Here is a 12500-nt window from a genome sequence, read left to right on the forward strand (position 1 = left end):
GCATACAATCGTTTCACTCAGATGGAGAGAGAGAGAGAGAGAGTGATGGATAGATAGTGAGATAGATAGAGAGAGAAGAGATATAGAGGGAGTGTGTGAGAGAGAAAGAGAGATGGATACGGATAAATAGATAGATATAGATGGAGAGAGAAGGGGGAGATAGAGGGATATAGAGAGAGGGAGAGAGATAAAGGAGTGCAAGAGATATAAAGAGATATGAGAGAGAGAAAGAGAGAGAAATATTTAAGCATTACATCACACGCAGGAGTGGTTTGTGACCAATAAACCATGCCTAGGGGTGGTTGTTAGGCCCGAGGCGCAGCCGAGGGTCGTTAGACCCCCCTAGGCATGGTTTATTGGTCACAAATCACGACTGCACGTGGTGTAAAGCTTTTATACAACTGCCAGATTCATCCAACCTTATTTCTATACAATAAACACACATTAATCGAAGATTTATTGAAAAAACCATCCGCCAGAAAAAGTAGTTCCCACAACTCCATGTGGAAGCAGCTTGAAGTGCATCCAACCAAACTAACACATCCAACTGTGTATTATTGGAATGATTGAGAGAAGTTGCCTCATGTGGAAGCAGCTTGAAGTGCATCCAACCAACTAACACATCCAACTGTGTATTATTGGAATGATTGATTGAAAATTTATTAAAACGTTTTCTTTGCCCTATAGGAAAAAAACGTTTTCTTCGCCCTATTTTTTTATTTATTTCTTTTAGCCTAAACTTAACCAGTTGGAAACCAGGGGTACAGTAATAAAATTAGCAATCAACCAATCAATCAATTCAATAGACCATGCTCACTTAAAACAGCGCTGCTTCTCTCTCAGTCTGACTCCCCCGCTGTTGCAGACAGGAGTGTGTGTGTGTGTGTGTGCGTGTGTGTGTGTGCGTGTGTGTGTGTATGTGTGTGTGTGTGTGTGTGTGTGTGTGTGTGTGTGTGTGTGTGTGTGTGTGTGTGTGTATGTGTGTGTGTGTGTTTGTGGGTACGCCAGCGTCGGACAGTGAGAGAGAACGCTGCAGTCAGTAAAGTAGGAAGGAAGAAATTTAAATCAATCAATTAATCTATCAATCAATCCGCGATTTTTCTTTTGTTCTAGATTGAGTCAAGACCCATCAATTACATCATCCAACATTGTTTAAAGGACTAACACATTCCCCTTGACAGAATCGCTTCATATTTAGTCGTTATGGTGCTTTCAACATAACCATTTGTTGTCCGCGATCCTGTTTTCTCCCGGAGTGAGCCGGGGAGGGTTATGTGATTTGGTTGTGGGCGGGTCCTGAGCCCAGGACCGTGGATTGTTGCCAATAAAGACGTGTGAATGGCCAATCAGAATCGAGAAATTTGCATGCCGTTGTATAATGGGAGATAGAGATGGAGAGAGAAAGAGATATAGATAAATAAAGATACACTATTATTGTTACCCTGCTAATAAGATCACAGTCAGACTATTCCTCTGTTCACCTAAACATTTATTTTCCATTATTTGCTGGTCGTGACGGCAGCTCTGTGACTCTAAAATATTTGTCTGTCACCGTCTGTCAACACAGGGATAATTGGCGGCACTTATAGCGCTATCGGGGGACAAGGAAAGGCTGGTGGTGGCGCCAGTGTTTAGCTGTATCCCCAGTGCCTGTGCTTATTGATAGAGAAGAAAGAGGATGATGAAGATTGCTTATTGATATAGAAGAAAGAGGATGATGAAAAGGACAAGGCGGAGGACAAGGAAACGGCAACAATGGAGGTGGGAGGGGGGTGGGGGGGGGGGTTGTACCATGGGGTCGTTGGAGGGTTAAGATAACATACCGTTTGGCAGAGCAACACATCATAAAAACGTAAATAAAGTACTAATCGACCACAGGAAAAAAAGGCACATAATGTACGTTATGTTATAGATATATTTACGTTTTGTATCGGCAAAAGACCAATACAAACGCCACACGAGTTGAACCAACAATCATTGCAGTCGCGGGGTGAGTGCTCTCACCGCTAGGTTTAACATTCGCTTAGCGGTTATGGTTAAGACACAAAGTTAAGGTTACGGTTAGGGTTCGATCCCCAGCAGGGAAACTTTCTGAAAATAAAAAGTTTAAATGTAACTATTTAATATTATGTACTTTTCCTGTGGTCGACTAGTAATCTATTTACATTTTCCAAGTGAGATCGGGGGGCTGGTCAGACAGCACTAACCTTTGGCACAGTCAGGACCCAGGAATCCAGCGAAGCAGTGGCAATGTCCAGCCACACACTCACCATTCCCATTACAGTCTGTGGAGCAGCCGTCCATCGAGTCTACACACACACACACACACGCACACGCACATACACACACACACACGCACACACACACACACACACACACACACACACACACACACACACACACACACACACACACACACACACACACACACACACACACACACACACACACACACACACACACACACACACACACACACACACACACACACACACACACACACACACAATGAGCAGGGATAGAAAACTTTGTGAAAAGCCATTTGAGATGTAACTCCACCAGCTGATATAGAAGTCTCTTATTGGATGAGTGAATCTGATAAGAGATGGATAGCTCCCCAGACACACAGCCTATATTAGATTAGTCTGTTCCAGCTGGTATTGCCCTCTGGGGAACGGCCAAGCACTCACGTCCACTCAGTAGCGCTAACAACATTATACTGCGCTACTGCTGGAAAACACAGTGCACGCATATTTACAAACATCAAGGCTTAATCAGCAAACTGTTTAGTTTACAAGGGCCCAGTTAGAAAACCACACATTAAAATAGACAAGATATGAGAGTGGATTATTATCAGAGATCTAGCAGTAGCTACACACTCGGCGTAGGGGAAGATCAATGGCGTGCTTGTTCCTACCAGGGCCATGTCTCATTTGACTATATGTGTTTCATCAGACTCCTCTGTCGGCTACGTGGTTTCATCACATTCTTCTAGGGGACTTCAATGGGCTGCTTCTCTACCACCACTCTCCAGTCCTCCCATTGATATGTTCATCTAGATCACATCTCATGTCTCAGGCTAGAGAGAGAGATGGGGATTTTGTATGCTAAGGTTACATAAGCCAGCTCTCATAAGTTAGCTCCTGCCTGAGACTGTAGTTTAGGGGGTTCGGGGTAAGTTGGCACTTGTGTTTTGTTGTGTTGTCTTGCATTGTGTTTTGTTGTCTTGTATTGTGTTCTGTTGTGTTGTGTTGTCTTGTGTTGTGTTCTGTTGTGTTGTCTTGTGTTGTGTCATGTTGTGTCATGTTGTCTTGTGTCATGTTGTGTCATGTTGTCTTGTGTCATGTTGTCTTGTGTCATGTTGTCTTGTGTCATGTTGTCTTGTGTCATGTTGTCTTGTGTCATGTTGTGTCATGTTGTCTTGTGTCATGTTGTGTCATGTTGTCTTGTGTCATGTTGTCTTGTGTCATGTTGTCTTGTGTCATGTTGTGTCATGTTGTGTCATGTTGTCTTGTGTCATGTTGTCTTGTGTCATGTTGTGTCATGTTGTGTCATGTTGTCTTGTGTCATGTTGTCATGTGTCATGTTGTCTTGTGTCATGTTGTGTCATGTGTCATGTTGTCATGTGTCATGTTGTCATGTGTCATGTTGTCATGTGTCATGTTGTCTTGTGTCATGTTGTGTCATGTTGTGTCATGTTGTGTCATGTTGTGTCATGTTGTGTCATGTTGTGTCATGTTGTCATGTGTCATGTTGTCTTGTGTCATGTTGTGTGTCATGTTGTCTTGTGTCATGTTGTGTCATGTTGTCTTGTGTCATGTTGTGTGTCATGTTGTCTTGTGTCATGTTGTGTCATGTTGTATTGTGTCATGTTGTCATGTGTCATGTTGTCTTGTGTCGTGTTGTCTTGTGTCATCTTGTGTCGTGTTGTGTGGTCTTGTTTTGTGTCGTGTTGTGTTGTCTTGTTTTGTGTCGTGTTGTGTTGTGTCATCTTGTGTTGTCGTGTCGTGTTGTGTTGTGTCATCTTGTGTTGTCGTGTCGTGTTGTGTTGTGTCATCTTGTGTTGTCGTGTCGTGTTGTGTTGTGTCATCTTGTGTTGTCGTGTCGTGTTGTGTTGTGTCATCTTGTGTTGTCGTGTTGTGTTCTGTTGTGTCATCTTGTGTTGTGTCATCTTGTGTTGTGTCATCTTGTGTTGTCGTGTTGTGTTCTGTTGTGTCATCTTGTGTTGTGTCATCTTGTGTTGTGTCATCTTGTGTTGTGTCATCTTGTGGTGTGTCGTGTTGTGGCATCAGACACCAGGCTAAACCTAAGCCAGATAGAGCAGTAATTAAGAGGATGTCAAGGGTGTCATCCTGGGTTTGACCGCTGTGTGTTCATTGGTCTCGGCCTCCTGACTGGGGATCAGCCCAGGAGTGGAACCACCGACGTCCCCTGGGTGTCCGGAGGGCAAATTATTCACCGCGCGCACACACACACACACACACACACACACACACACACACACACACACACACACACACACACACACACACACACACACACACACACACACACACACACACACACACACACACACACACACACACACACACACACACACACACACACACACACACACACACACTCGTGCACACACTTAATATGTGACACCTGGCACCGCCTTGAGTCATGTGTGACACATGCTAATGAGACAGGCCGCAGCCAGCAGCGCGAGGCGTCGCTATGGAAATCAAAGTAATTTTCACCCACCGTCACCTGTCATTGTCACACTGATGGAGAGGAGGAACAGCAATCATCACCGTCGCCCACGCAGTCACAGAACCCCACAAACCCATCTCCCTATCTCTCTCCATCTCTAACTCATTCTCTCTCTTTACCTCTCTCCGTCTGTCTCTCTCTCTCTCTGTCTCTCTCTCTCTCTCTCTCTCTCTCTCTCTCTCTCTCTCTCTCTCTCTCTCTCTCTCTCTCTCTCTCTATCTTTGTCTCTCCAAACGCATACATGCCTGCAAGCAGGCACGCATCCACACACATACACACACACACACACACTGACACGCACACACGTACACCACACATGCATGCACACACACACACACACACACACACACACACACACACACACACACACACACACACACACACACACACACACACACACACACACACACACACACACACACACACACACACACACTTATTATCAGATAGTGCAGAGGGCTCCATCTGCCACCTGACACAAGTAATAAATATGGGCGGTAACACAAGGGCACCCTGTCTTAATCCCGACAGGACCAGTGAATTAGGAGAAGGTTAAGCACAGCAGGATTGGATGGGCTAAGAACAGGGCAGCCTGGATGTAAACAACAGGTTAATCTAAACCACATGGCCATTTGTAGCTAATTAGGTTAGCCGATAATGTGCTACTGTGTGCACCAGTTTGAGTGTGTGTCTGGGTGTGTGCACTATATATATAATATATATACAACATCAATGATGGATCACGGACGGATGATTTCAAATATCATCCAAAAACACACATACCGCGATTGGACGAGAGATATTTTCAATGCATGCTCATGACTGCAATATATGTGGGGATTAATCGTTGTTGGTGGAGGACAAAAATACCACTTTGGTCTTTGTTTAACCTCGTGTTTGGAAGGATTATGTAAAAAAGAAAAAAAAACGTTGTCCAGCAGCAATAACGTGGTCAAGGTCGTGCGATATGGTCGGTGTTTTATTGGCTCTGGTGATGGGAGTCGGCCTGCGGGCTCGTTGATACGCCCACAGTGCGCCAGCGCCAATAACCACTATATAGTCCTCACTGCGGTAGGTTATTGATTAAATCAGCGGTTCTCAACCTTTTTGACGTCAAGGACCTCCACATTGATACACATCAGGGGACAATATCTAATTATTGGCCGGGGCCTCCTAGTGTGTGTGTGTGTGTGTAGGGACATCAGTGAGACATGTTCCATGTCTACCCAATGAAATATATTTATTTATTTATTTTCTTAATTTTCTTTCTTTTTCATCTCAACTGGTCTTACCTGGTTAGATAAAAGGTTAAATCATAAAGTCATTCCCTCCATACTTTCCACTGACTGACCCCAGGCCAGTTAGGAAGTCGGTCATGCCATAAGTTATTGCAGTTAAATGGGCTTATAAAATGAGAAGTTCTGGCCCAGAAATCTGATTGGTCAAATAAGCATTAGAGCTGCGCTTTATGAGCCTGTAAAATCCAGAGCCTGCTTTATGGAGCCGCACTTCATGCAGAATGGAACGGTCGATACGCTAACTAGTCGCAACCCAGGGACACAGTTCACCATCTCTCTCACTTTCTTCCCTTTTATTATTATTATTATTAAAAATAAAATGATTATTTTATTTTTTTATTATGAATATCATTATGCATACACAGCACTTTGAAGGAAAACGTCCTCCTCGAGACTAAAAACCTATGTACCAGCACGTGCTGTGAGCCGCGCCCACGGCAGGAAGCATTCTTTACTGTAATAATGGCATGGCGACAAGGAAACGGCATCGACATAATCACAGCACGTTCTCCCGGGCATTATCGCTGTAATACAATTAGACTTGGCAGAACGGTTCAAGTCTTTAGGGTGCTCCCCGCTGATGGAATAAAGCCTATAAAGAATACATAATAAATAATACATAATTAAGAACCATGCAGGGAGCAGCTACCAGAGCCTCGGTGGGTACGGACCGAACACGGCGTCGACGGGCAGAGGCTGAGTATGGCAGCTGTTGGCAGGAAGGCCCGACCCGCCACAGACTTAAAGGTGGTGATCGGAGCGATGGTGGCTCAGGAGGTTGAGCGGACGTCTGGTAAGGTTCCCAATCAATTCCAGGCTACTCCCAGGCAGAGTATCGACGCTTCATCATTTAATGACTATTTGAGAATCGATGCCCATCCCTAAATAACGTTCAATAGTGTTGGCCAGAGGTGGAAAGAGTACAAACTTCTACTTTAGTAAAGGTTAGCCAACTGTTACTTTGATAACATTTTAAAAGGTTGAAGATGTAGAATGCTGCATTACTTTAAATGGTGTGTGTGTGTGTGTGGGGGGGGGGTTGTTGTTAAACATGATTTATTTTTCATGCAATGAAAATATAATTTAATGCTATATGAAGTTCAAATATAATGATAGGATATAAAGTTCAAATATAATATGATAGCATATATAAAGTTCAAATATATGATAGCATATATAAAGTTCAAATATAATATGATAGCATATATACGGTTCAAATATAACATAATAGGATATAAAGTTAAAATCTGGTTACTTTAATTAAATACACCTTTACAAAATAAAGTTATGAGCAAAGTAAAGCAGATTCAACATGACAGTGGCTCAGGAGGTAGAGCGGTCATCTGGTAATTGGAATGTTCCTGGTTCAATTACGGCTCCTCCCTCCTCCAATCTACATTCAGCTCCTTAACTGCTCCCGATGATGCATGGTCAGCGTGTGAATATGAGGCATAAGTTGTAAAGCACTTTGGATAATAGCAAATCCATACCATCCAAACATAAACATATGGATAATCCAACCAGCAAAGATAAGAAATAGTCATGTTTTCATTATTTAGTTGATTGACTCTAGTTGATTAACGCAAGACTACAGGTAAATATGATTTTTTTTATTGTATTCAGTATTTAGTATTTAGAAACCCATGTATCTGATTTATAACGGGTTACAAGAGTTCCAGAAATCCACTTCCCTGCAGACCAGTAAATGTCCATCTACAGATCAAACTGTTCAATAATGTCACACTCATGAGGACAAACACACCGGATTGGGGCTTTAAGACATTTTTTTTATCATGATTTTATATAAGCCATTTGTTTACTTTTTGTATCTTTTTTTGTATCTTTTGTATCTCTCTTTTAATATTGTATGTTTTATTTCATATGTATAACCTTTATTTATTCTGTGAATGTACTGTATTGCATTTGTGGAGAGTGGAGAGTTGAACAACACCTGCTGATAAATACAGATAGAGCCATTAGTTTTCCTAACCATTTTGCCGCAACGAGCGCACGGTGGTCTCACGTCATTGGAATTCATTAGGAAACCAGGCTGCTGTTCTGTTTTATGCCGCCAGGAGGCGCAAAGTCGACGGGCGGCTGTCTGTTGACTTCCTCATCACTGTGCCTTTGTGTTGATAACAGGCGAGCCACTGTCAACGTTGGCACGGCGCGAGACTGAGAGAGGCTTGTTTATTGTGAATTGAAAATACGCCGGTAAAGTGGGGAGGGAGACTTGTTTATTCAAGTAAGCTATAATACAGTATATAATATGGTCACCAGACATATTCTCTCTGTGAAATTGCATTTCTCCGTCGCGCAAAAAAAAGTTTTCTTTTACTTTGAAAAATTGTCACTTCCGCCTCTGTACTCTGTATGAATCTCACTTTCAGTACTCAGCTATGAATGAAAATACGTTGCTAAGCTAGCAAACATATTTGCATTCCTTATTCATTTCAGTATAACAATAAATACATACAATAACTAACAATACCCTGCTGATAAATACATTAAATAACTAACAATACCCTACTGATAAAGACATTGCTTTCTGATTGTGAGCAACATGGATGTTTCTTTTAGTCGGCTCTCAAACAGCCGTTGTGATGAAATGCTACAGTAAAGGCTGTTTGAACAGTGAAACATCTTCTTAGATCATCCTCATTGATCGCTCAGCATCACAGACCAACGTGGAATAGAAGACAAATTCACTTACTGTTCTTTGTGTAATCTTTCTGCATGGATATGTCGTTTTTTCCCCCTTTCTTTAATTTGTGAGTGTCTACTATCAATCAACGTAACCAGTGGTGACTCTGTCACGTTATTGGTATATATACTGTATTCTGATCCATATTGTCATTTTGACAATAATATACGTGCAGCAATACTATATCTGGGCCCCAATCAGAAACAGCAAGCGAGCAACCGACTAACCAAATGCTGCGTGCTGCGGGGCGAGCTTGACAATTGACAGCCGCGCAATATAGCAAGACGTGATTGAATCTATCAGCTAGTCCAGCATGCGCGGCTTTGACGGCCCTTTCTGCCACAACACGCTTTTGCAATTTCCTCGTTTCCTCAACGTACCGCCATATGGATTATTACAGTCATAATGACATATTCTATGTTTTTTCCCCCCTTCACTCATTACTTTTATTTTAATCTCTACTCACTATACTGCGGTATATAGTACCTCGTACGTTATACATACTCATTACTCTCTATGGGACACGTGGGAATAAGGGAGAGGGTATCAGGGAGGCTATACCGTCACCCGTGCTCTGCCCCCATTTGAGATCCTATAGCCGGACGAGGACATGTCTGGCAGAGGAGATAGGGCCAAGGCGCTCTCCATTAACAACATGATTTAGTGTGTGTGGGAGGGGGGGGGGCATTAAAACGTGACATTTCAGTCGCACCTCCGCTCCAGTTGTTGGAGCATGAATCCCTCTTTCACTCTTGAATAAAGGTCTGGTCATGCATGATGAGGACAGAGGCAGGGTCTTCAAAGCTTCGATTCGGGGGGGGGGGGGGGGGGGGGATAGGGGACGCTTTGATTCTTGAAGGGTAGGGATTGGAGGAAGTGGAGGGAGAAAAAAAAATCAGGCTTTCTCTCGAGCCGCGGTCAAAATAATCCAAGGCTGCTTGATTCTCAAGTGTTTACAAACGTCTCACTGGAGACAGAAAGAGTAGGAAAATATCTTGCTCAAGCGGAAGCACTGTTACCTTCGCAAAAATAAAGTGCACAAAAAAAGGAAGGCCATATTTAACATGACCATGTAGGGAGGTATATTAATGCTGCCTCCTGAGCTCACCACCCCATAAATAACTTTCACTTGTTATTGTTCAATTGTACAGAAGATTGCAACACTCGTGGAGTGGATGATTATGATTGGTCCATAGGCGTATAGTTGGAGATGCTGAGAAAAGCAGACTCTAGTGAGTGTAGATTATAGGCTACTATTGTTAATGACAAACTGAAAGCTCTCCTGAGTTCAGTATGTGGCTGCTTGAGTCAAAGATGTTTGGGGCACGGGTGTGCATCAGTATAGCAGCCTCCATTGCTGCCGGGAACATTGTAATAGCCCACTTAATAATGTGGATGTAGGCAGATGATGGGATATATAACCTTCAAATATAAGCGGCAGTGGCTCGGGAGGTAGAGAGTAGTCGAGTCGTCTGGTAATCTGGAGGTTCCCGGTTCGATTCCCGCTCCTCCCGGGCAGCGTGTCGAAGTGGCCTTGAGCAAGACACTTAACCCCTAATTGCTCCTGATGAGCAGCATGGTTGCCTCTGCTGTCGGTGTGTGAATGGGTGAATCTGAGGAACAAATTGTAAAGCGCTTTGGATAAAAGCGCTATATAAATGCAGCCATTTACCATAATAACAATAATAATATATAAAATGTATATAGCGTCTTTCATAGAACCCAAGATCGCTTAATGATAGAAGGTTCAAATATTATATGACAGGATAGAGAGTTCAAATGTGTTTACTTTAATAAAATACACCTTAACAAAATATGTGCATGAACAAAGTAAAGCAGATTCAACATGATCACGTAGGGAGGCTTTAATGGTACCTTATGTGCTGAGCAGAACTTTCTTCATTTGTTCCATTGCAATATCCGTGGAGTGGATGATTATGATTAAATGGGAAATGGCTGCATTTATATAGCGCTTTTATCCAAAGCGCTTTACAATTTGTTCCTCACATTTGACCCATTCACTCACATTCACACACCGACGGCGGAGGCGACCATGCAAGGTGCCAACCTGCTAATCAGGAGCAATTATGGGTCTTTCTGTCCAGGAGGAGTGGGAATCAAACCGGGAACCGCCAGATTACCAGACGACTGCTCTACCTCCCGAGCTACTGTCACCCCCCATGATTAGCCCATAGGCGTGTACAGTAGTTGGAGATGCTGAGAAAAGCACTCTGGAGTGAGCAGTAGATTATAGCCTATTATAAATTAGAACAAATTGATTTGTCTCTGAAATTCATCTTATTTGATCTGAGGGGTAAACATTTCTTAATGTCGATCCCACTTACAGTATTACATAATGTTACAAGCTCACTATTTGACAAACTAGCAAGCTTAATATTATAGTCCAGTGAGCTAGCGAGACAACCAGGCTAACAAACCATAGCTCGTTCTTCTGAGTTCCTACTTGAAGCTGAAGTAGTCCCTTGGTGTGGTCAGAGAATCACCGGATTTCTTAGAATCCAATGTCAGTAGGATTTAGCTCTCCATCTGGCTAATCCATCTCCATCTTTTTACACTGATTTAACACACACATGTATTGTTCTCCTCCTCCTTGCTAATTGACCTCTGCAGTTGTAGTTAGTTAAACATGTCGTTTTGATTATGTATGAGTTTTGCAGCCTACGATTATATTATTTCCAATGAAGCCTCTTGTGGTGCTGTGCTACAGGTCTGTGTATGAGTTGCCATGATGCAGATGTATGTGTAGTAAAGGTTCTCCCTAAGTTTTATTTAGGAGAAAACTCATTGTATTGTTTGTTTTAGCATGCATTGTGTTGATTTTGGAATGAAACTTTTAATATTATTATTATAATTTTTCATCCGACAATTTGCATGCTACTAGCCTACAGGTTTGTTATGCTATCTATTACAGTAATGTTATTAGATTGAAAGGTAAATGCATTTGATATGGTTTTCTGCTTCCAGCATTTGACGTATTCTGCTTCCAGTGTGTAATATATTAAAGTGTAATATATGAATAGCCATCTTTAATAAATAATTGTGTTCTTTATGTAAACAATAGACCTCTCATGAGTGACATATTTACTGGCTTCTCCCTCTAGTCTTCGCAGCTATAGGAAAGTTAATGGACAATTAATAGTAGTTCCTAGCTTCATCTGTAGCTCATGCAGCTGTGGTCCTGTGAACAAATACTTCTAATATACATTGTATCTCTCTGATGAGGCAGGGGATTAAAAAAAGGTATAATAATATAAAAAAGGAAAAATCGCTAGCCAGAACTAGCTTAGCTTAACTAGCTACTGTATGCAGATCAGGCCACCCCAGACGTCACCAGTGTTCTCTGCAACATCCTGTCATTTAGGATCAGCAATTTGGCTTAGGAACATTAAAAAAACTTCAGATCCTTTGGTGGAACACAATTGTCCTATTAACCCTACATGCAATGGGCGGCTAAGTGGCGCAGTGGGCAAGGCGCTCGCCATTAACGCAGGAGATGCTGGGTTCGAGCCCAGCTCTCGGCGTTGCTTCCGGCTTGGCTGGTCGTTCATACTAATACAATTGGCAGTGTTAGAGGGTGAGAAAGCCGGTGGGTGGGGATCGGACATTGTGGACAGCGACTCCTACAGGTCGGTTGGTGCGCCTGTACAGCAGAATCAGGAAGTATCGGGGGCAGCATGAGCCTCCCACTCGTTACTCCTCGCCACTGAGAGATCGCGCTG

The 12500-nt window shown here is 42.7% G+C and overlaps 1 protein-coding gene across 1 annotated transcript in view; it reads right to left on the reverse strand.

The window, feature by feature from the left end:
* The window catches only part of tenm1 (teneurin transmembrane protein 1), a gene marked incomplete at both ends in the record, with an annotated part of 448413 nt that overhangs the window by 151866 nt on the left and 284047 nt on the right, over positions 1-12500 (reverse strand). Inside the window, 1 exon segment of the mRNA XM_084332087.1 lies at positions 2208-2309. Within this exon segment, the coding sequence (XP_084188213.1) occupies positions 2208-2309 (102 nt within the window).

Source organism: Notolepis coatsorum (assembly GCF_963971535.1).
Source record: "Notolepis coatsorum genome assembly, chromosome: 16".
NCBI lineage: Eukaryota > Metazoa > Chordata > Actinopteri > Aulopiformes > Paralepididae > Notolepis > Notolepis coatsorum.